This window comes from Candoia aspera, chromosome 3, assembly GCF_035149785.1.
Source record: "Candoia aspera isolate rCanAsp1 chromosome 3, rCanAsp1.hap2, whole genome shotgun sequence".
Taxonomy (NCBI): Eukaryota; Metazoa; Chordata; class Lepidosauria; order Squamata; family Boidae; genus Candoia; species Candoia aspera.
The window spans coordinates 104,596,332-104,619,391 of NC_086155.1; the positions used below are offsets into that span (position 1 = coordinate 104,596,332).

At 38.3% G+C, this 23,060-nt stretch overlaps 1 protein-coding gene across 1 annotated transcript in view; it reads right to left on the reverse strand.

Moving 5' to 3' along the window:
• The window catches only part of AXDND1 (axonemal dynein light chain domain containing 1), a 59,246-nt gene that overhangs the window by 15,862 nt on the left and 20,324 nt on the right, over positions 1–23,060 (reverse strand). The window contains exons 11-19 of the mRNA XM_063298474.1: positions 22,751–22,871; positions 19,871–19,972; positions 18,339–18,505; positions 16,533–16,611; positions 11,572–11,806; positions 10,552–10,768; positions 8,340–8,433; positions 1,527–1,735; positions 394–490 (exon numbers count right to left, since the gene is read on the reverse strand). Of these exons, the coding sequence (XP_063154544.1) occupies positions 394–490; positions 1,527–1,735; positions 8,340–8,433; positions 10,552–10,768; positions 11,572–11,806; positions 16,533–16,611; positions 18,339–18,505; positions 19,871–19,972; positions 22,751–22,871 (1,321 nt within the window). The remainder of the gene's footprint in view (positions 1–393; positions 491–1,526; positions 1,736–8,339; positions 8,434–10,551; positions 10,769–11,571; positions 11,807–16,532; positions 16,612–18,338; positions 18,506–19,870; positions 19,973–22,750; positions 22,872–23,060) is intronic.

The window sequence follows — 23,060 nt, forward strand, 5'->3', positions numbered from 1 at the left end:
AAATTGGTCACAGAAAATATGCCATTGTCCCAGCTAAGGACCTCTTTGCTGTGCTAAAATCTACAGTTAGGCTTTAAGGGTGTATGACCGTAAGGTTCATCATTTTTCATTTTCATCTCTCTCATCCTTCCCATGTTACACTGCAAATATCTTGAGAATATGAATCAATCTGTATATCTTTACTTATGAAGCTGCAATCTACCCAATAACAATATTCAACAATATTCAGGAATGAAAGCTTGTAGCAGTTTTAAAATAAATCATATTGGCCCAAACAAAAGCACTCCCCCATTTGTCCTAAGATTCCTAGTCTGTGAGATTAACTCAGAACCACAATCTTAGGAAGGATTTAGACTGAGCTAAGAAAAGACAGGATAGTATTTTTTTTTTTACCTTGATCTTCTCTAACTGTTGCAATTCATATTCTGCATCAGGGTCAGAAGTAGCCAGTTTCTTACGTGTTGTAGCTGCAACCATTTCTTTGCAGCAACTGAGAAAATGGATAATATCACCCAACTTACAACAGTGTTTTAAGTCATCATAAGAATACCACACTACTTGGGGAGAAAAGAGCCAGTTTGGTCTAGTGGTTAAGGCTCCAGGCTGGAAACCAGGAGACTGTGAGTTCTAGTCCCACCTTAGGCATGAAAGCCGGCTGGGTGACTTTGGTCCAGTCACTCTCTCAGCCCATGATGCTAGGCTCAGGCGACAAGCTGGTGGGTTAATTCCAAGGGATCAACATTTGGTTATCTGAAAAGCAGACCCTGTACCTATGGGAAAACACGAGGAATAATAATAATAATAATAATAATAATAATAATAATAATAATAATAATAATAATAATAATTACTATTATTATTATTATTATTATTATTATTCTAAAAAAACTAATTGGGAAGAACCTAATTTGTCTAGATCCAGGAGTCAGGAGATTGAGCTAAATCAAGGCTCTGACGGTTCTACACAAGAAAAATTCTTTCCATCTTGCACAATTCAAAAAGTGGAGCTCAAAGAGGATTTCTTTTATCTATACTGGGTCTCAGCTATTAAGGAAGGAAGAGATGGCACAGTAAATGAGAGCCAGAAAAGGCCACAATGTCTATATCAACCATGGCAAACTGTGGCTGTGCATTTGTGGCCTCTAAAATTGTGCTTGGAAACAAAATTTCCCACCAAATTTCAGCAAAATAAAAAAGCTACGTTACACCTCTAATAGGCCTAATACATGGGTTAATGTTAAAAGTACCACCACTCCTCCCAAACAGGTTAAAAATCCCAACCACCCTGAAATTTGATCACTGAAAAAGGTAATTAAAAAAAAATTAGAAAAAGATTGCTGGCTCCTGATCTACATAAAACATAATGTAGCTGTATTCACCCTCTAGTAGATTTGAGAGGTGGGTACTATTATTGCCATTGATAGCTAGAAGTAGCCACTATAGTACATTTTATGTCTATCAGAGGCCTCATATAGTTATTCCTTTATGGATGTTGGTGCTATAAATCTGAGGAGAATTTATAGTACCTGACTAGATAACAGGAAAACTGGATCATCTGAGCAGCCAGACCCATAGCTTCGTTTTCAAGATTCAAAGTAGTCGGCATCTTGCGTTCTGCTTGCATTGATATTTCCATGTCAGTCAGGGGGATAGTATCAGAAGAGGTGTACTCTGGCACCAAGTGGATCAGCAGGTTGACCATCCATTTGTTCAGAACATTGTGGAGATCAGTCAACTGAAAAAGGATAAATTAATGAGGATTCACATTACACAAAAATTCCATGATATGACACTAGGGTGGCAATCTCTACATGTGAGTAATTCCCACTGATTTACTTCTTATAAATGTATGCACACTTGGTGTGGGGGGGGGGAGGTGGGGTAAAGATCATATACTGTAAGTGAGACAAAAGGTAGACATACAGTTCATTTACACATCCTTTTTGCCCTGGTGCAAAGATAGCCTACTAGCTGTTGGTTGGCACCTAAACTGATCCTTTATAAAGGCAGCCTTTGCCTGTCTTCCCGTGTTCCAGTTTGGAAGCCTTTAGACTTCTGCCCACACAAGCTGTGCTAAGCATTCAATCCATCACAAAGTTTCAGAGCAGGGCAGGACGTACTACATGCCCACCCAGCACATGTGCCTTGATCACTGAGTTTCAGTGCCAGTCTCCTTGGAGAGTCAGTCATCTCTCCAGCTTACCACCATGATAGGCAAGAAAAATGGGAAGAGAACGAGGGGAAACGAGGCTCAGTAACCTCAGCACTAAAAAGATATTCTTCTCCCCAGGGGGCAGGAGCCGTAGGAAGAGAGAAAAGGGGAAACAAGTCTTTTTGGAAATGAAGTTTTTTTTCCTGCTTCCACTATGGAAGGTACCCTTTGCCATTTCCTCCATATGTGTGATGGTGCTCGAGGCTGAGGGAGAAGAGAGCGCATTCCAGGCTGATAAGCATTCCCACAGCTTGCACAGCTTGGAATTGGTGGAGGGGCCAAGGAAGAGAGTTAGACAGGCACTGCCCTAAATTCCCAAGGGTATTTTCCCCAATAGCTCAGTTAGGAACCTTTAGTCTGGCAAGATTCTGTGTATGGTAGAAACAATAAAAGAACTAGAGTTGCAGTTTCGACTCAGTGTTGTTTCTTCACCTATTCCCCTGACAATACGCAGCCTGTGCCCCAGGAAGGCAGCTTTGCACTCCTGCAGGAAACGGTGAAAAGACATGCCTCCCCTCTTTCTCTCCCCACTTTGACTGTGACTCATGTCAAGAGAAGCACTAGGAGGAGGGGCTCTTCTCTCCCCCTGGTTTCTCTTGCCATGTGTGTTAGGAGAAGCAGTGGGGGGAAAAGTGGGGGATGGGGTGAAGCACTGGAGAATGGCTCCCTGACTGCCAGTTCTCTGATCCCAGCGCATCTCTGCTGCCACAAACTGGCACCAAAGTGTTCCTCCCCAGGCTTTCAGGGCAGATGGATTCCCTATTCTGCTCTACTGACAACCCTATTAAGAATAGGGTTCTCACTTCCAGTGGGGACACGGCAGACTGAACAGCTGTGCCCGCAGGCTCCGCAGGGAGAACTGACAATGTGGCAGATTTTTTGGGCTCAGGCAGGTTTTTCCTGAAGCCCAGGAGCGTTTTTCCAGGAAAGGAAAATACCTGGAATCACCCCATCTGTCCTCTGGATGGCTGCTTGTGGCAAGAAGATTGCAAACAGTGTTTGCATTCGACTGGTAAGAGCTAGCCGGGAGGCTGGGACATCACCATTTTCCAAGCTGCGCTGTAGCCTTAAGGAACATTAAGACCAGCCACCCCATTTCTAAATTGTGATGGTTTTAATCGATTGTTGTAAACCGCCCAGAGACCTCCAACGGGAGGAGATGGGCAGGGATAAATTAGATAAATAAAATAAATAAATAAATCACCCAATTTATATATTTTTAAGTATACGTGGGCTAAACCGCTGAGCTGCTGAGCTTGCCAATCGGAAGGTCAGCGGTTCGAATCAGCGTGATGGGGTGAGCTCCTGGTGCTAGTCCCAGCTCCTGCCAACCTAGCAGTTTGAAAACATGCAAATGTGAGTAGATTAATAGGTACCGCTTCGGCGGGCAGGTAACGGTGTTCTGTTTAGTCATGCCGGCCACATGACCTCAGAAGTGTCTACAAACAAACGCCGGCTCTTCGGCTTTGAAACGGAGATGAGCACTGCCCCCTAGAGTTGGACACGACTGGACTTAATGTCAAGGGAAACCTTTACCTTTACCTAACCTAAGAGAGGCTTTCTACAGCAAGGAGAAATGGGTTCTCTTAGTGCTTATTGTTATTTCTGGGATTAATTTTTAAAAATTCTTTTTAAGTTTTGCCTTGTTTTCCATCCAAATATTAAGGAGGATTGAGAGTAAATAATTGTCTCCCTGTGATTATTTTTGTACTAAATTCGAAGAAATTAGCATTTTCCTACATGGTTTGAAATTTCAGTTTTCTGCTTCTACTTTCCCTGGGGAACTGTCTGCATATCTCACTTTTGCTTATTTAAATACATTCCAGAATTCTTTCATACCTTCGTCTTTCACTGGTTAAGCTCCTAGGGGGCACCATAATCTACTGCCTGAGACATGGAGGATCTTAAACAGACTTTCTCTGACTTCCATTGAGATTTTATGCAGATTCTTTCTGATTCTTACCAAGTTTTTATGCAAGGCATTCAGAACATTGTGGAAAATATGAGCTTTAGAATGTCTCATCTGGTTGGGGATGTCGTGGATGAAATTGAGGAATTTAACAGCGACAGGAATGTCTCTTCAACTTTGCTGAGATGTTGGATGAAGATTGAATAGCTGAGTTGAAGAAATTTAAGGGAGGGATCGAGTTGCAAGCCATAAGTGAAATGGATCTTCTGATGGAATGCCTTGGAGAAGAAGGGGTTATTGTGTATGGGAGGTTTCCTGAAGAGAAGTCAGAGTTTTTGAGGGGGGCAGTTGGGCTGTTTGATTTCTTTAAGAAAAAAGCTCTCTGCGTATTGTGGGGATATGTAAATGCTTTGGTCTATTTTGAAGTGGGATAAGGGTTTAAGAATATTATCTGGATTGCTTTTAGGGTTTGGCTGATTTCATTTATCTTTAATGATTTGGATTAAGATTATTAAGGTATAATAAAAAATAATAAATGTCTGGTTTTGGGTTTGACATGATTAAGATTATTAAAATTGCTGTATTATCAAGTATACTGGTAGACAATTTATATATATATTTAGTTTGATTTTTATTATAGTAGACAGAAAAGTATAGAAAAGTAGTAAGAAGGAAATAATTAAATTAATGTTATCTTTGTGGGGGGAAGTTTATTTATTTTATTTATCAAATTTTTATCACCACCCATCTCCCCCTCAAGGAGGGGCTCTGGGTGGTTTACAATAAAAACAGAGTTAAAATTTAAACAATTATAAATACAATAAATACCTAAAAGTAAAAATGAGATAAAATCCAGATGGCTGAGAGTTCTCTAGCAGTCCATGAGTATAACGGGCCCTTTTAAAATCATTTGATGGCACTAGCCATCCCCAGGAGTGGCTAGTCCCCTCCCCGTTCCAGGCCTGCTGATACAACCAGGTTTTCATTTTTTTACAAAAGTCCAGGAGTGAGGGGGCCTGTCTCACCTCCAAGGGAAGAATGTTCCAGAGGGCAGGAGCTACTGCAGAGAAGGCACACTTCCGAGACCCCGCCAGATGGAATTCTTTTACGGATGTCGTCCATAACATGCCCTCTCTGTATGACCAGGTGGGACGGGACAAGATGGTCCCTCAGGTAACCTGGTCCCATGCCATGTAGGGCTTTAAAGGTAATAACCAACACCTTGAATTGGACCCAGAAGCAAACTGGAACCCAGTGCAGCTCGTGCAGCAAAAGTGTTACATGTGCAAATCAGCAAAAGTTGATTAGGGGATATATATATATATATACATATACTTTTTTCTTTTAAAATAAGGGGAAGGAACAATTGCATTTAGTGATTTAGTGATGGAATGATATATAGAAATAATGTAATTTTGGTTCAATATAGAGTAAGGGATTGATTATGGAAGGTTATATATCCTTGCTGTTAAAAGTCAGAAATCACCTCTTTATGTAACCTTTAAATTTTTTTTTCTCTTGTGTTTTCTCACTTTTTCAGTTTTCTTTTTTCTTTTCATAGTTTTTTTTTTTTTTTGTAGTTTTTATCTTTGTCTTAAATCTAATAAAATTCTTATAAAAAAAGAAAAAGAAAGCCAGCTGGGTGACCTTGGGCCAGTCACTCTCTCTCAGCCCAACTCACCTCACAGGGTTGTTGTTGTGGGGAAAATAGGAAGAGGAAGGAGTATTAGGTATGTCTGCCACCTTGAGTTATTAATAAAAATAATAAAGGCGGGATAGAAAATAAAGAATTAATAAAATAAAATAAATAAAAATATAGAGTAAGGGATTGATTATGGAAAATTGTTGTATATTCTTGCTGTTAAAAGTCAGAAGTCACCTCTTTCTGTAACTTAAAAAAAAATTCTGTGTTTCTACATTTCTTCAGGTTTTTTTCTTTGTAGTTTTTTGTTTTTCTGTAGCTTTTATCTTTGTTTGAAACTTAATAAAATTCTTATTTAAAAAAAAATAGGTCTTAAGTGTGGTCAGCAGCACTTCTCAAGCCAGCATATTTTTGGGCTGGGTTCCACACAGAAAAACAGCACTTCAGTTCTGCTGTGCAGAAGAGTAATCCATGGTCTAAATTTCTGTAAACACTCATTCCCTTTTCTTATCATTCTGGGCATTGTAAGAAAAAACAGGGACCTCTTGCCTTAAGGCCATGAATTTCACTTTTCCAGATTATTTTTATCCTTAACCTGCAAGAAAATCCACCTTTAAATTCTGATCATATATTGCTTTTTTACTTTAACTACATAGAATTGTCCTCCATCTTTTTTTACCCTCTCGTTTTCCCTTTCACTATACCAAATGTGTTTTTGGCATCCCAGTGGTCTATCTACTTTCACATTTGGTTGCAACTCAGTTGTAGAGCTTAATCCATGGAATGGCGGAAGGAAAAGCAAATAACCTGTTCCAGGGAAAAACTGATTTTTTAAAGCTTTGAGCCAAAATGGGAGTTTAAAATGGGGTGGTGGCAAGCTTTTAATAAAGACAGTTTAATTGTGCCATTCTGAAATGACGCACTATGCTAGAACATGGCATCCTGCTCTTGCTGCTGTTTGTTTTGATTCTGCCTTCATATCATGGCCTGTGCGTATGGATCCTTTTCTAAGAAGGTTAAATTCAGGAGCTGAAAAAAAATTAAACCCTACAACCCTGACATCTAGGAGCCAGGGCCCGGCTTGCAGATTGCTATAGAATTGACTTCAACCATCCCTGGTTGCTTTCCTGAATTTTTTCCCTGGCACAGTGACATAACCCTAACTCTCTAAGTCTGTGAGAGCTTTGTTGCCAACATCTTGAGAGCCAAAGAGCAAAGAGGAGCAGCAGATTAATTGGAAGAACAACATGGGAGTAGTGATTTACGTAAGGGTAGCCTTGTTTCTGCAATCACCTGTAATTGCAACAGCAGTATTGACAAAGGCAAACAACTTCCAGTGCATAAGCTCCAGCCAGAATGCCTCAGAAACTGATAGCCAGACTTTCAATGCTTGTAGCCATGATAGCTGTGACTAGCTAGGTTATTTGGACACTGCCAAATTCTTGACATTCTTTGCTTCTCAAATCCCTGAACATGCTATTGATAATAAGCCTTCTGAACTTGAATTGTGGACTGGGCTTCGTTTATTGATTCTGCCATATGTAATTTGTGTTGGTTTGGACCCTGGGTTGCCTTGTACTCTAGCATGAGATCCCGGCTGTCTGCCCTACAATTTTATTTTAAAATAAAAATAAATGAATATTACATCCACGTAGGAAAAAGTAGTCTATATGAAGCAGTTCTGAATTCTAGCCATAACACATCAGAGTATGAGAAATATTGATTCATGACACTCATACATCACATATGTGACTGTGCACGCTTTCTATCATTGACTATTCAAGCCTGGGCAATTATTTTCCAGTGAGTATAGATAATACCTCATGGCTCTTTAGCAGTATTTTTCTCTCAATATAAAGACATAGCAGAACTGCCGGGTCTCAGAAGAGACTGCTTGTTGCCTCTTTACCTGGATTAGGCTTCCAATCCTAATACATACTCACAGTCTGTAAGTGACTCATTGTCATGAGTACCGTTGAGCTGAAGGCATCAGCACAACGGCACACATGACAATACCTAGGAAGCAGAGGAAAGGATTTAAAGATAAGCAAAGCACGCACAACAACAGACACAGACCCCGAGGAGAAGGGAACGACCCCGGCCGGATGAACCAGCCATCAGAACACAAAGGAGGAAGGAAGAAAGACAAAGACAGGGCGGATCACGAGGCACACCTGAAGCTGTCAGCAGAACGCAACGGATATCGCCCAGCTGACAGCAATCACCAGCCGGAGAAAGAAAGCGATCATGAGCGAAGCCCGGGGCACCGGCAGGGGCCCCGCGACCCCTCACCTACCGGCAAGGAAGCATGCAGGACTTGGGGGGATGACACAACCCAAAGTGGGGGGGGCGCTGACCGGCGCGGGCTATTTAAACCCCGCACCAGCGCGCTCCCTTCACTCTCAGCTTTTTTCTAGCTAGGCACTATGCTGAAATAAACCTGAACCTGCTCTTCCTTGAATCAGTGTCTGTGTTTTACTCAGTAGTAGGCAGCGCATGACACTCATGCAGAAACAAAGGGGTGGGCCCTCCAAGAATAGACAATTCTTAGTATTTCACCTGACAAACATACATACCTCCCGAGAAAGCTGAGCATTTTCTCTTTCAGAACCTTTAGTGGTTGTAAGGAGCCAACTCTGAATCCTCTTGAACACATCCTCAGGTATCACCCTTAACAGAAGCAAGCGAGATACCAAATTAAGACATCAGTCAACTCTCACCTTTTAGTCCAAAGATTCCTACCTTCAAAAATAATATTCAAAAGGGGCTAAAAAAAACCCCCAATTCTGTGCCAAACAGCAAATACCACACAGACTTTAACTGAAGTTATAACTTCTAAGGAACAAGTATATGTAAAATCCAATTCTGAGAGCAGAAGGATGGAAAGGAGAGAGCACTTGACAACAACCTTTTCCTTGCTATTTATATACATTTTTTTGGATTGTTTCTTTATGATAAAATTGCAGAGCAATTTTTTTCTTTCCAATGACAACTGCTAACTTAACAAATAATCTTCCAATTGTCACTGCTAATTTGCATATTATCAGGATATAAATTATTCTTATCTTGTTTCCAGCAATCCTTCCTTACACCACTCAACTACTTCCCCCCAGATCAGCTGAAATTCAGGCAAAACCCCCCACAATCCTTGAGCCCCTTTCTTTTCACTATAAACAGTAACTGAGGGATTAGTAGAATCCTCTTCTTATAATGGGTCTCATCTGATCACTCTCTCATGTTACATATGAAGTACAAAATGGAGGGAATGGGATAATGGAAAACTGAGACATTTGAACAGTGTCTGCACCACTTCAGACTTCAAGGGGACAGTATTATATCTGAATGATCCTTTGCTTAAAAATGAACGCTCTGGTAATCAAAAAACTAATTCATCAAGTAGAGATGTTCTATTTTGGCCATGTTATATCTTATTATTGATTGATTTAGAAGATCTCATAGCCCTACTCTGAGATGGAGAAAGGAAACATCTTGTCCTCTGAGTAGCAAAATGTCTTGACTCTTGGCTATTTGCAAAATAGAGTTAACAAGGGGCAATATTTTTTAAAAAGTAGCTACCTGAAGAGTGGTAATATATTCTACTTCCTCATTCTCATATGTGCGTATTAGACAACTTGGATACAGACAAATAATTATTTCACCTAAACTGCATTGTGATCAGTAATAAATGGTCTATTGGACTGGAAGTACTGGTAGTCCTCATTTAGCAACTGCCTCATTTAGCAACTGTTCGCAGTTACAACAGTGATGAAAAAGTAACTTTACGACCAATCCTGGCATTTATGACCTTCACAGGTCTGTAAAACAAAGGAAAGCTGAAGTAAGATCGTAAGCACAGTCACAATTTTACTTGGTGACCGCTTCACTTAATGACCAAGTTGCTGGTCCCAATTGTGGTCACAAAACCTGTAAAAGACAGCTCTGCAAAACTCACTATACTTGTTTATATTCAAGGAAGACAACAGTAAATTGGTGGGTGGGACAATATCGCTTTTTCTTTTTTTGCAGCCCTCGCTGGATTAAAAATTCTGTTTAAATTTATTTCTTTGCATTCATTTGAATGTCTTGATATCCATGTGGCATTTTCAATTGATTATAAAGGTAAATCTCCATAATTTGAATTTAATTACACACATATAAACATATACTGCTAACAACTCACAAACTTCTAAATTTCAATTTAAAATTCAATATAATTAGATTCACTGAAGCATCTTAAAAATTCAAAACTAACAAGCATGAATAAAAAAGCATGTTTTATCCCATTCCAAACTGTAAGAAGAAAGGATAGAGAGCCTCAGCTCTGATAGCAAGTTGTTCCATAGTATAGTCCCACCATAGAAAAACCAGAATTATCTGTTGAAGTTAAACTACCTGTGGATAGACTTGCAAAAGGTGTCCCGTTTAAGAGCTATGTGTGTGCGTGCGCCGAATCTATGGGAGCAGGAGCTGGCAAGTAATCTGAGGTTAAGTCATGAAAGACATTATACACCATAGCAACCACCTTGAACTGGGCCCAGAAAGAAACTAGTAATCAGTGCTGCTATTTCAGCGAAGGGGTGATGTGGCACTAGGAACAGCACTCAATGCTTATCACTTATATTGCCATTGCACTTCAGCTGCAGTTTCTGGAACATTTCCAAGGGCTGCCTGACAAAGAATACATTGCAATAATCCAAGCATGAGGTTACTCATCCAATTAATACATTCATCCAGTTACAAGAGTGCTCTAGGAAAAGAAAAACAACTCTGAAAATGATTGTAGCTTACAGGAAAGGGACAAATGTCCTAAGCTTTCGCTCCTGTGGAGTCACACAGGTACCAGTGACTTTCAGCAGCTCATCCAACTGCGCCAGCCAATCAGAAACAGATAGGAAAAATTTCGTCCAGTCAGCTTCATACAATCCTGTCTTCTGCTTGGTGGCTAACAACTTGAATGTCCACTCTTCCAAACTGTTTACTAAGGATATTACAATTTTGGCAGATCCTGGAGAAAACAAAAATATAAAACAAGAAATGGAGCAGGACAAAGGCAATTAGCAAATAAAAAATAAGCCTGGGTTAAATCTATTTTGTGTCTCATAGCAGCCAGATTCATGTATTTTATAAACTTCAGTTTTATAGTTAGTTATGGTCTTTCGGCTGCATCAAGCCAATGACAAAAAAGGACATGAAAAGGCACACTATTGTCAATAATTAGCTTTTCTTGGAAGGTACCTTTTCAAACAAGCAATGGATGTGAGCTAACACTCAAACCCTTGTCTCCCATAAAGACCTCCTGCCAACATCCATTGCCACAAATGTTTTTTATTCACATGGCTTTTGGCAGCTAGGGATCAGGAGAGATACATTAGTATCAGAGTCCGCGTTTTGGGAGAGATGGGCAGTGACAGAAATTTGAAGAATGAATGAATGAATGAATGAATGAATGAATGAATGAATGAATGAATGAATGAATGAATGAGTCACTTCAGACTTCTGGCAGTACCTGAACCTAATGCTAAGCCATTCTTCAATAAGCGTAACTCATGAAATATATCACTACACAGTTCTGCACATTACACCAATCCATAAATTATGGTTTACCCATCACAATGGCTGGTTCACATAAAGCACTCAACTAAAACTAGACAATGGTCTAAGACTTTGGGCATTGTATGAATTATTCAAATGGTTTTACATGTCAGTTGTGTTGTAAATTTGTGTTTAGATTTCATTTAAATAAATCCTCATCTGTGCAACATATTGATCTCCAAGGAAGTCTTTTAAAAAATATTGACCATTTCTTACCATTTTCTCCATTGATTCTTGTACGGTACTGTTCACTGAGATGGTTGCAGTCTTTATTGATTTCTTCCAGCATTTTCAACTCAGGAGGCATCTTGCCATGGAGATCTTTGTGACGACCATGCAGAGCAACTCCCAGATCAACCCACTGCTTCTGCAGTTTGGTAGCTATCTTGAGGGGCTCTTGTCTCCACAGAAGCACATCTCCCCCATACTGTGCCAATTCATCATTTAACAACTGAAAGAAAGAGCAATAAACATGTTTCTTCCCTGAAATATTTCCCACAAAAAAGACACTAAAGCTTTCTCCTTCCCTAAGAGCTAATAATCTTAGGACCAAATATTAGCTATAATATGGTAGACTTTTAGCTCTATGGTTGTCCTGTGATTGACCTGCATTTTAAAATTAAAAACTGGAAGAGAGACTGCTTAGACAAGCTAGCTCTTCCTATTTACTCTTGCAAGTTGTGAGATAACAAACCTTCTGCTCTAACCCCAATTATCTAATTATCTAATTTTGTTGTAGGCGGCACCCAATACCTGCTAGACACTCAATCCTCATTAATATATATCCTTCCCTTGCTGAAGCCTAAAACTAAGCAACTCCAGGGGTGGAAGGGGAGAGAGAGGTTGAAGAGCGATAAAACTTGACCAACAAAAAAAAGTACAGCAGCCCCTTTCTTAGTCAAATCCCAGAGATTGTCCTCACTGCTCGGGCTCGCTGCAGCTGATTGGGGAAGGAACCCTGGTGCTGTAAGTAATTAATGGGGACAATTTTAATAAACTTGATTCTGTTTATTTCACTCCTGGTGCCTCCTTTAGTGTCCTCCTGCTTCAGTATCCGTCCTGCAAATTCTACATTAGCCAGTGACACAAGAATTTCTGAAAGCAATGGAATGTTTGAATGGATAGTTTTGTTAGCTTCTAGCAATATATTTCTATTGAATGTGTGTTACTTATGGGACATTTTATGAGCATTTTGTCTAGTCAGAATTGGAGCCAGGTGGAAACTATTGTGAAACTCCACACTGCACATACTGATACCAGAGTCCTTAGTAAATGCAACAAATTCTTTTCCTTCTCTTGATTTATCCTTGATCCTCAGATCACAATATGCTAAGTATAACTATTAACTTATTAATAGTGTCAACTATTCCCAAACTGCATTTATATTCTATAGGGATGGATTCAGTTCCCTTCCACTGAGCTTCAAGACAACCAGTTAAAAGCATTCCTTGTGTTAATAGTTTTCACCCATGTGGAGAAGATGCTGTTTAATCTTTCATCCCTGCCTTTTTTATCCTTGATTATTAAAGGATGTGAGACACAAAATCATTGCTTCTTTATTAATCAAGTACCCTCAAAAACATTTGACTGGGACTTTCTGGTAAGGAATTGTAGCAGGCTGACGTCTCTGGGAGGAGCAGAGAGACACTGTGGTTGAGAACACTGGCTGGAAGGTGGATTCTAGCCAGTGTAATCTCCCTGATCAAAGAGAGATTGTGAGATAACCAACTTGTACTCCAGACAGCTGCTCCCCATGGGTAGATTGCAGAAGTTTAGTCAGCTCAGGGACTGAGCAGCTGGGAGTCCTGGGATTCCATGCTCACGACTGCAGTGTAGCCTATATGGACATTAAGCCTTGCCATTTCTTAACCACTTTCAGACATAATTAATCAACAGATGTAGAGAGATTGCCTTTGCTGCAAAGATAAGATTCTTTGTGGTAAGTTAAACCTTCTTTCAGGATTACAAAAGAGAGAGAGAGAGAGAGAGAGAGACTTTAGGAATTTAAAGATTTAAGAATTTTTTTGCAAAAAGCTTAACAAAGAGAAGATTTAAGAAAGTTTCAAAATGGATAAAGGGGACAGTAATTTTTCTACTTTTATTATTTTTACTTTTGACTCTTTACAAAGAGCTTTGGTATAAATTTGCACTAAGCCAGTTAAAGAGACCAGATCTTCGCAGGAATGCTTTCTGTTATTGTTAAATTGGCAGACTCTACATAACAAAAGATAAGGTAATGAACTGGAAGTGATGTTTTCTTGCCATGGTGATGTGGTATGTGATGTGGCTTGAAGTTACAGAGAGCTATTAGAATGAAAGTGTTAAAGCCACAGAAAGATAAATAGGAAAAAAAAAAAAGGGAAGGCTAGCCTTTTCTTTTTGCCTGCTCAAGATACTTTCACTTTTGGATTACAAGATATAATGGCAACTACTAGAAAAATGACAAGAGAGAGCAGGAGAGGATCACTAGAGCAAACTGCAGAAAAAACAGTTACACCAGATTTGCTTCAGAATTTTTTTTAATAATTTTATTAGAGTTTACAAATACAAAGACTAATACAAACTAAAGAAAATATAAAGAGTAAACAAAAGAAAAAGAGAAGTGAAAAGAGAAAAATGAAAAAAGAAAGGAAAAAGGGGATATATAAAAGATGACCCTCCTCCCTCCAGACAAGTATAAACAATTTCAGTACCTTAAACACCTTCTCTAGTAGAAAAAAAGAAAAAAAATGATCTCGGATTGGCTTCAGAAATTATTTGAATGAATGCGAAATAAATTGGAAGCTTTTGCAAAAAGGATGGATGAAAGATTTGAAAAGTTGAGAGAGGAGATGAAAGAAGCTGTTAAAAAGATGGAAAGTTCTATAAAGCAAGTATCTGGAGAGGTAAAACAAATTAATGATAAAATAGAAATTTTAGAGAGTAAGGCAGAAGTAATAGATAAAGTCTGAAGTATAATTGAAACCAGAGGCTTTTATTTTGGGACTAATGGACAGGCAGATAGAAAAAAGTCATGGAACTTTTTTTATACAGTGTATATGACAACTGCAGCAAGATAATTATATGCTCAAAAGTGGAAAGGTTCGACACTACCCACAATGGAGGAATGGTTGGTGAAGATGATGGAACTTGCAGAGATGGCAAAATTGATTTTCTTGATTAGAAAAAAGACAATATCTACATTTATGTCTGACTGGAAACCCCTTATAGACTTTTTGCATGACACAGAAAAAAATGCACTTATGATTTGTGGTTTTGATGATTAGGGAAAAAAATGGATAATACAAAAAAGTGAGCTTTTCTTTTTTGTAACCATTTTCTTTGTAATCTTGTATTTGCTACAAAGAAAATCAGAACCTTCTTTTTATTTCTTTTTATCTTTTTTTCTGCACCTTTTTCTTTTTTTCTTTTTTTCCCTTTTTTTTCTTTCTTTACTCTGCATTAGTTTTTGTTAGTTTTTATCTTCTCTTTAGAATTTTTAATATATATATATATATATATATATATATATATATACGCATTTGACTGGTACTTGACAGCAATAAAACAATAACAATAATGCAATATATATTAATAATATATATATATATATATATATATATATATATACACGCATTTGACTGGTACTTGACAGCAATAAAACAATAACAATAATGCAGATAGGATGGTTCCTGTCACTACATTTTTGGTCACAGTTGTGACAATGCACAAGACATTTAGTTTGGCTAACTGGTCAAATCCTTTTGTTGTCCTATTCTCTGTGTATATACACACAAATTTGCATAGTTTTACTTGAGTCTTGGTTTTATTCCTTATATTTTATGTCCTAAATGTTTGATTTTTAGCCTGGCTCTTGGTTGTCTGTATCATTTATCAGTAGACATTTGATGGGCATGCTGATCTTAAATAACAGTAACCAGTTCGTATAGCTTCTAGTTATTCCAAATCTGCTTGAAGCAGCAGGTAGATGCTTAACCTTTTACACATAACTCGTTTGTCCAGTAAAACAAATGAGGGAGTAAAATGTGCATGCATCTGGTCACACAATTACGAAAGAAACTGAGGGAAACCAATCGAACTATTATTTGAAAAAAAAAGTTTGAGGAAAAATTTCAAAGAGGCCGTTTCCTTCCCTTTTGTTGACGCACAAAGTCTTTTCTCTTAAATTCAGGATCCCTGTGGCAGCAGTGAAGCAAGAAAGAAAACAGGAGACATTTCACAAGTCATAGAATCATCGGCTTGGAAGGGACCAAATATGTCAATGAACCAATTATCCTCTCAGCACAGGAATCCAGTTGAAAGCCTCCTAGCAGATACTATTAAGCCTTTTCTTGAATATATCCAGCAAAGGGGAGTTCACCAACTTCTTCAGTAATGGATTCTCCTGTCATACTGCTGATACTGTTAAGATGTTTTCCTAAGCGTCAACAAGAATCTGCCTTTTTAAACTTAAAACCAATCTGCTCTTTGGGACAACACAGCACATGGCACTGCCTTCTTCTGTGTGACACCCTGTTGGGTATTTGCTATCATATCTATTCTTCCTAATCTCTTCTCAAAACTAAACTTATCCAATTCCAAAATTTCCAGTCCCCTGATTAACTTTCTCCAAATCCGTTCTAGTTTAATTCTTCTTGAAGTATAATGCCCAGAAATGGACATAATACTGAAGGCAGGGTTTAAACAGTGCAAAATGGAGCAGAACATTACTTCCTGTGATTTGGAAACTATACATCTAATGTATAATTGCTCTTTTTGTAGCTATGTCACATTACTGCCTCATAGGCAGCTTGCGATCAACTATAATTCCAAAATTCTTTTCACACAAATTACTGAGCTTCCCACGTCCCATCTAGTTTCATTCTTGACTTGTGTGAGTCAACCAAGAGAACCTGACAATGTTAAACATAGGCCTGGTCAGAGAGAGACTAGGAGATCACTGAAAATCCTACATAAGTAACTTTGACCTAAGGAGGACTAACATTTAAATGCGATAAATAAAATAATGTATGATTGCAGTACTTAACTCTGAACCGGAAGAGCCTACTGTCTGGACTGGCTGTCTATAAGCAGCATTGCAAAGTATACAACCTGCTTAAGGGAATGCCTATAAATAAATGTTACAGAATAAGCATTCATTTACAGTACTCACTGTGAATGAAGCAGAAAACCCTTACCTTTTCCCAAATCTTGAGATCCACAAGGATTTGTTCCAACAAATTAGCTCCCTTTACAAAACTGTAAGTTCCTTTTCCACTGGAAAAGCATGAAGAGAAAGTTGGTAAGTACAACAAAAAAGTACAAACCACTCTGAATTGTCTCTAAACTTTTAAGCATGTCATGCAGTCTGTAGTGTATTTGCATTATTCACTTCCCAGTAGTTAAATGAACTGGTTTATTTAACTACAGGTAGTCTTCATTTAGCAACTGCCTCATTTAGCGACCATTCGCAGTTACAATGGTAACAAAAAAGTAACTTTGTGACCAATCCTTGCATTTATGACCTTCACAGGTCTGTAAAGCAAAGGAAAGCTGAAGTAAGTTCATAAGCACAGTTGCAGTTTCACTTAGTGACCACTTCACTTAATGACCAAGCTGCTGGTCCCAATTGTGGTCACTAAATGAGGAGTACCTGTATCCCAGTTTTCTGGGTTTGCATGATACATGAGTTGGTTTCACACAAAATGCTAAGGTAAAGTTCACTTGGCTAGTTTATGGTTCAAGGTGTCGTGTCATCACAGCATTCCCAGTATAAAGGAGGTGAGCCTTCTCTGCAGTGGCGCCCACTCTTTGGAATATTCTGCCCCTGGAGGTGAAGCAGGGACCTTTGCTCCCGGCCTTCCAGAAGAATTTGAAAACCTAGTTCTGCCACCTTGCTTGGGATGGGAAGGGCAACAGCTCTTCCTGGGGGTGGCTGGCGCCGTAGTGCCCTCCCCATTGAATGAGAGCTTTTCGCCACAAGGATCTTATATTTATCTATTTATAATGATAGTCTGTATCGTAATTTATGTTTTATGGTTTTGTTTATTTTGTTGTAAACTGCCCAGAGTCCCCCTTTGCGGGAGATGGGCAGTGACAGAAATTTGAAATATTAAATAAATAAATAAAGGATGGCAAATTTGTTTTCATCAGCACCTTCAACCATGGGAAATTCCTCAGTGTTATATGTAAACAGTAGGCATGTCTAGAACACAAAGTAAGCATGGCTACCCTCCTCTCTCTTGCACATACGTTATTCACTCCTTAACACATTTCTAATTTAATCCATAAACATCTGATGAATAGGGGGCATTTTCATATCTGGAGCAGGAGGTCCTAACAATGACAACTCATGCTTTTAGCACCGTCAGGATAGAATATTACAATATGCTCCACATGGGGCTACCTTTAAGACTGCTTAGAAACTTTAGTTGATGCAGATTGCCTGTGTGCTAGTAGGTGAGAGCTGTATATCCACAAGACACCTATTTTGGGAGCCCTAGCTCCCAATACATTTCCATTCCAGTTCAAAGTGTTGGTTTTAACTTTAAAGTCCTATACATCTTGGCTTATGCAGGAATGTCTCTTCCAGGTATAACTAACCTGTCCAGAATGCTCATCCCCGGTGAGCATGCTGAGTATCCCCAAATACAAATATAAGATCCATGGGGTCCTGGAGGGAGTATTTTTTGGGTGGAGGGTGGCTCCCACTTTTTGAAATAGCTTCTCCCAGTTGGTCTGGCACCAACGCTCACATCTTTTGCTATAGCAGTCAGAACAGAATTGTTGCATAGGGCTTTTGAAAGTTAACATTGCTCAATACTGGGTTGATGCCACTGGATATTTGTGATGGTTGTTATTTATTTTAATGATTTATGCTATTATGTTGTTTATGGATTTTGTTACATTTTTGTTTTCAGTGTTTTGCGATTGAAAACTTCTGTGAGTCACAAGATTCAGAAACAAACAAACAAACAAACAAAGGATCAGTTCTCAAAACTCACAGAACATGACCATGGAAGTAATTGAGCCAACCCCCCAAACCATTCTGAATACTCCTTGTCCTTTCTCTTGTAGTTTCTTCAACTTGCTCCACCTGTACATCAACATTCCTTAATATCTCCCGGAATTCCTGTGTCAAACGCTGCAAACTAGAAAGATCAGTAGTATCCTAAGTGTGTTGGAAGAAAAGAAGAGAAAGAAACCCATGAGAAAATCAAATTGTTAAGCCATAAAGATCAAAGCAATCATTAAAAAAAGCCATCCCTACGATGTACATCTACATTGTGAACAGATTATTTATTTATGTATTATTGACTTGATTTGATTTGATTTGGTGCCATCCAACTCCAAAGCAACTTCAAAGTCTTCATAACCCCACAGTTCATCCCACTGAGATCCCAGAGCTAAATAAAATACATTGATTTTTGGTTCATCATAGCGCAAATATGGACATATAGTAGTAAGCATTGTTACCAGTCTGCAGTTTCTAGCAATTCTGCCATTTTATTATATAACCTACCTATGCAATATATGAGCGATGACATATTCCAGAGAAAGGAATAAAAATGAGAGTGTCAAGAACCAATATTAATTGGGCCCAGCAACTCCAAGAAGACATTCTAGTCTATAGATACTGCATGCATGGCATATACAAGTCACAGTAGCACAGTATATTTACTTATATTTATTAATTGTTCAACCCTTAAATAATACTTGATCTGTTTATCTACTCTGATATTATTCCAGAAGAGGTGGATCTTGATTGGCTTGCAATGCAGATAACAACATATAAACGTGATTTCATCAAATGTCAAAGTTAGTCATTTTTTGGTATTGGAGACGAAAGTGCAAGTTGCTTTCCCCTTTCTAATGTTTGAATTTTCACCAGCTAATACTGTACTCCAGAAAGGCACAGAGAATTCAGTACCATTTTCTTTTTGTACAATAAGCTATATGGATTGGAGAGCATAAGCATAGTATCACCTCTTAAAGTTGGTACCATAAGTCCACTATCCCTTAATGTCATCAGATAGCATTTTGGAGTAAACCAATTGGGATACTCCAGACTATCAGAGGGCAGAATGGATTTCACTAAAAGTGAAGAGTGAGGTCCAAAACAGTCCTACACATTTGGAAAATATCTTTTGTTAATAGAGGAAAGGTTTCTTTATAGATAAAAAAAATCAAGATACAAAACCCATCTGATGCAAAAAACAATATTCAAATCACTGTAATGATTTCCAATACTCTGCATGCCATTGTTTGTGCAATATCTTGTGTGACCACATATGGAGCTGTCAAAAAAACTAAATTTTGTTTATTTATTTACTTAGATTTGTATGCTGCTCCAATCAGGAGACTCTGAGCAGCTGTAGAACAAAGAATCTTCCTAACCAGGAAGACCAGGAAGTGATGTAACTTATAATGAACCAGATATAATCAGGCTGATTTATTCAGCCTGATTATATCTGGTTCATTATAAGTTACATCACTTTCCCCCATTAATGCATAATACATCCTCAAGTAGCTCTACCTGTGATGCCAATAGCAGTATGAAGTGCCTCATGACTTTGGCCCAAGTCTTTTCACTGTCATACATTCTGCGAGCCAGGATGAGGTTGTTCTTTTCAACTACCTGAAAATACATATTACAAGATTTTCAAAGAGATTGGAAGGGGAAAAATTAAGTATAGATGATCACATTATATACATGCACCCAACAGTGGGGTTTTTTTTGCCAGAAGTTCAAAAGGGACATTCCAAGCAAGTATGTAGAAGAGCACAACTTATTGAAATAGCAATGGTGCTTACTCAATTATCAGGTAGATTAACTGAATCAAATCTGTTTCAAAATGTGCTACTCAGTAAAGTTTGGCAGCAAAAATTGTAGTACAAAAACTATAAATGGCATGTATTCTCTTTGCAATGTCACTTTCCCAACTTGCCCAGGAATATCCTATCTGCTGTAACCAATGGGTGCAAGCCACCATTTTAAAATTACTTCTGTCCCCTCCACTATTTGCAGGACTCAAGATCACTTTTAGGAATGGTGCCGGCCAGAATGAGTATCTTGAAATTCATTAGCTGATGGTATTACTTTTGGCTGCAGTAACCACAACACTTCCCATCAGTCAGACATTATTTTATTCAAATAATGTAATTTCAACACATTTGGGGACTTGTACAGTTTTTATCTAGACTAGGTTGTGCAGTTTCTCTTTGGGACTGGTATGTTTCTGTCAGGATTTCAGGCTGAAATGCATAAGATTAACTCTTTTCTATAAAATAAACCTATCACTGAACTAATCAATTAGCTAACACAAGTCACAAAACTTTATCACAGTACTGCTCATGAAAGATTGGAGGTGAAATGGCAAGAGTAGTAGAATGTATCTTTCTTCTAAGATCTCTCCTTGAATGGTGTTCTGATCTCAGATGTGAAGGCTGACCTGTAAATCCAATAATACAACATTTCCCCTCTTTCCTCTCCCCAGTATGACATTTTGTATGAAAGATAACTTTTCTTCTTTCTGTTGCAGATACTGCCTTAATGCTATCTGCAATGTGCCACAGCTCCAGAGAAACAGACTGGGACCTGAATTTCATGAAGACCCAATTTCAGAATGGAGCAAGTTCAGGCTCGTCTGCCCTAATGTTGCTAAATGAAAATCTGTTCTGAATTATACACTCAGACTTGGAATTAGGGCTTCAGACAAATCTGCTGCATTCCTCCAATCTGCATTGGTTATTCAGTTGTCTTTCATGCCACTTGGAAAGGCACAGGAACTTATTAGAACAGAATGGATAGCAAGTCCATTCATACATCTTTATTTTCAGAACCTACTCCATCTCTGATAATTTTCAGTAAAGTTTCACTTTGTTATAATTGTCGTTTTCTCAGAAAGAATCAACACACATGCACCCAAAGAAGTATTCTTCACTCCCAGTTGGGTACTGGTGCTTGAAACAACAGACCCATTTATCTAGCTTCATTGTAATGATTCTAGCTGCCTTTTGAATCTACATATTTTATTTGGGATTGATTCATCTTTCCCATCTCACAAATTACACAATAATATTATTCAGTCTCAATTCCAAAGTAATTATATGTTCTTTGCCTGTTCTCATTAATGACAGAGTAATATCGATCAGTCCCCATGTCAGACCTTTTGCTTTATCATGTCTTGTGCTGAAGACAGAAAAATTAGGGACAGGAGAAGAAGTCACAAAATATCTTGGGCAGCTGTAGTATATGTAGCCTGGCTGTAGACTCAAATGACAAAATATTATTTCTACAGTGGGCAACCAAAGGTCCACTAAACCTCCAAAGAAAGGAAATGAAAAATACTGAACTCTTCTGAGGTTTCTGCTGCTTGAGCCATCACATGGCTTCTGCAGTCAGCACAGTTTATCAATCTCTGCTCTAATGTGAAAGCATTGGAGACAAGAGTGGATATAGCTTTCTAGAGTGGGACAAAAACCTATTGACATACCTTACCAACCAGCCAATCAAACAATCAGCTGCCTACCTATGCCATTCTTTCAAACTCCCAGAAGTAAAAAAATATCTATTGTGTTATTTATAGGACTGTAACAAATCTTTGCAGGTAGACCATTTTTGATGCATAACATTAGCTTTTTCTAGGTCTTCTCTCGCCCGCCCGCCTCCGAAATGTTTGTTCGTGCTATACTCAAGGTGGGAATGGAGAGCATCACACATTACCAACAATGTTATAAACACTAAAAATAGTTGCCTGTGAAATTTAACCGTAGGACACCTTGCACTTCAAGCAACAATAACTAGATGAAAACTTCACTTTCCCCCCAAAAAACTCTGGCTGTTTGTTGCAAAGAAAACGTGATTCCCTCCATCCACTTTGCACCTAAGGTTAGTAAATAATTTTGCATTACGGTATGCTCAAAAACTGAACGTACTTTGTGGAAGACAATAGTTTTGAAAGTTCCTTTGCAATGTTGATTACAGTAGGGTGTGTATGTATAGCTAAGACCTTAAGGGAAGGTTTGCTGATAGATTAAAATAATAGCAATTTATTTTTACATTTACATAGTTTATTTAACTATTTTACATAGTTAAAGAGAGATCTGCAGCTATAAAGACCTAAAAATAGTTAATGTAATGTGTCACTCTTTATCCCATATTGTAAGGTGGGAATACTTAGTGATCTACATCACCAGTTGTTCTGAGGGTAAATGAAATACACATTTAAAACCCATTTTATGCTCTCAAAATTTTTCATTTATTCTTTTTTAATTTCTGATAACGTTTGAGAAATTATCTCAAAACTACTAATCAGATTTCAAGAATTTGCAGGCAAAAGTACTAAAAGGGAATTACATTAAAAGGGGATTACTGTACATTACGAATGCTAGCACTCTCTCTTTCAGCAGATACCTTTAGGGCTATATCATATGTAGCACTGCTCCACAGTTCTTTTTCTAGGGTTAACTGGTGAATCTGAGCCTCTAGTCTTGCCCTCTGTAATTCATACAGCTCACGATATTCATCTAAAAGACTAAAGGACATGTGAAAATTATATACAAGAGACTCCAGAATTCATTAATGCACCATCTATTATTTACAGATTATTCAAAACAATTATTTTTGTAATCTAATAATAATTAATAATAATTTATTAAACTTGTATGCCATCCCACTCTTAATGACTCTGTGTGGCTCACACCGATCAAAACAAAGAAGTTAC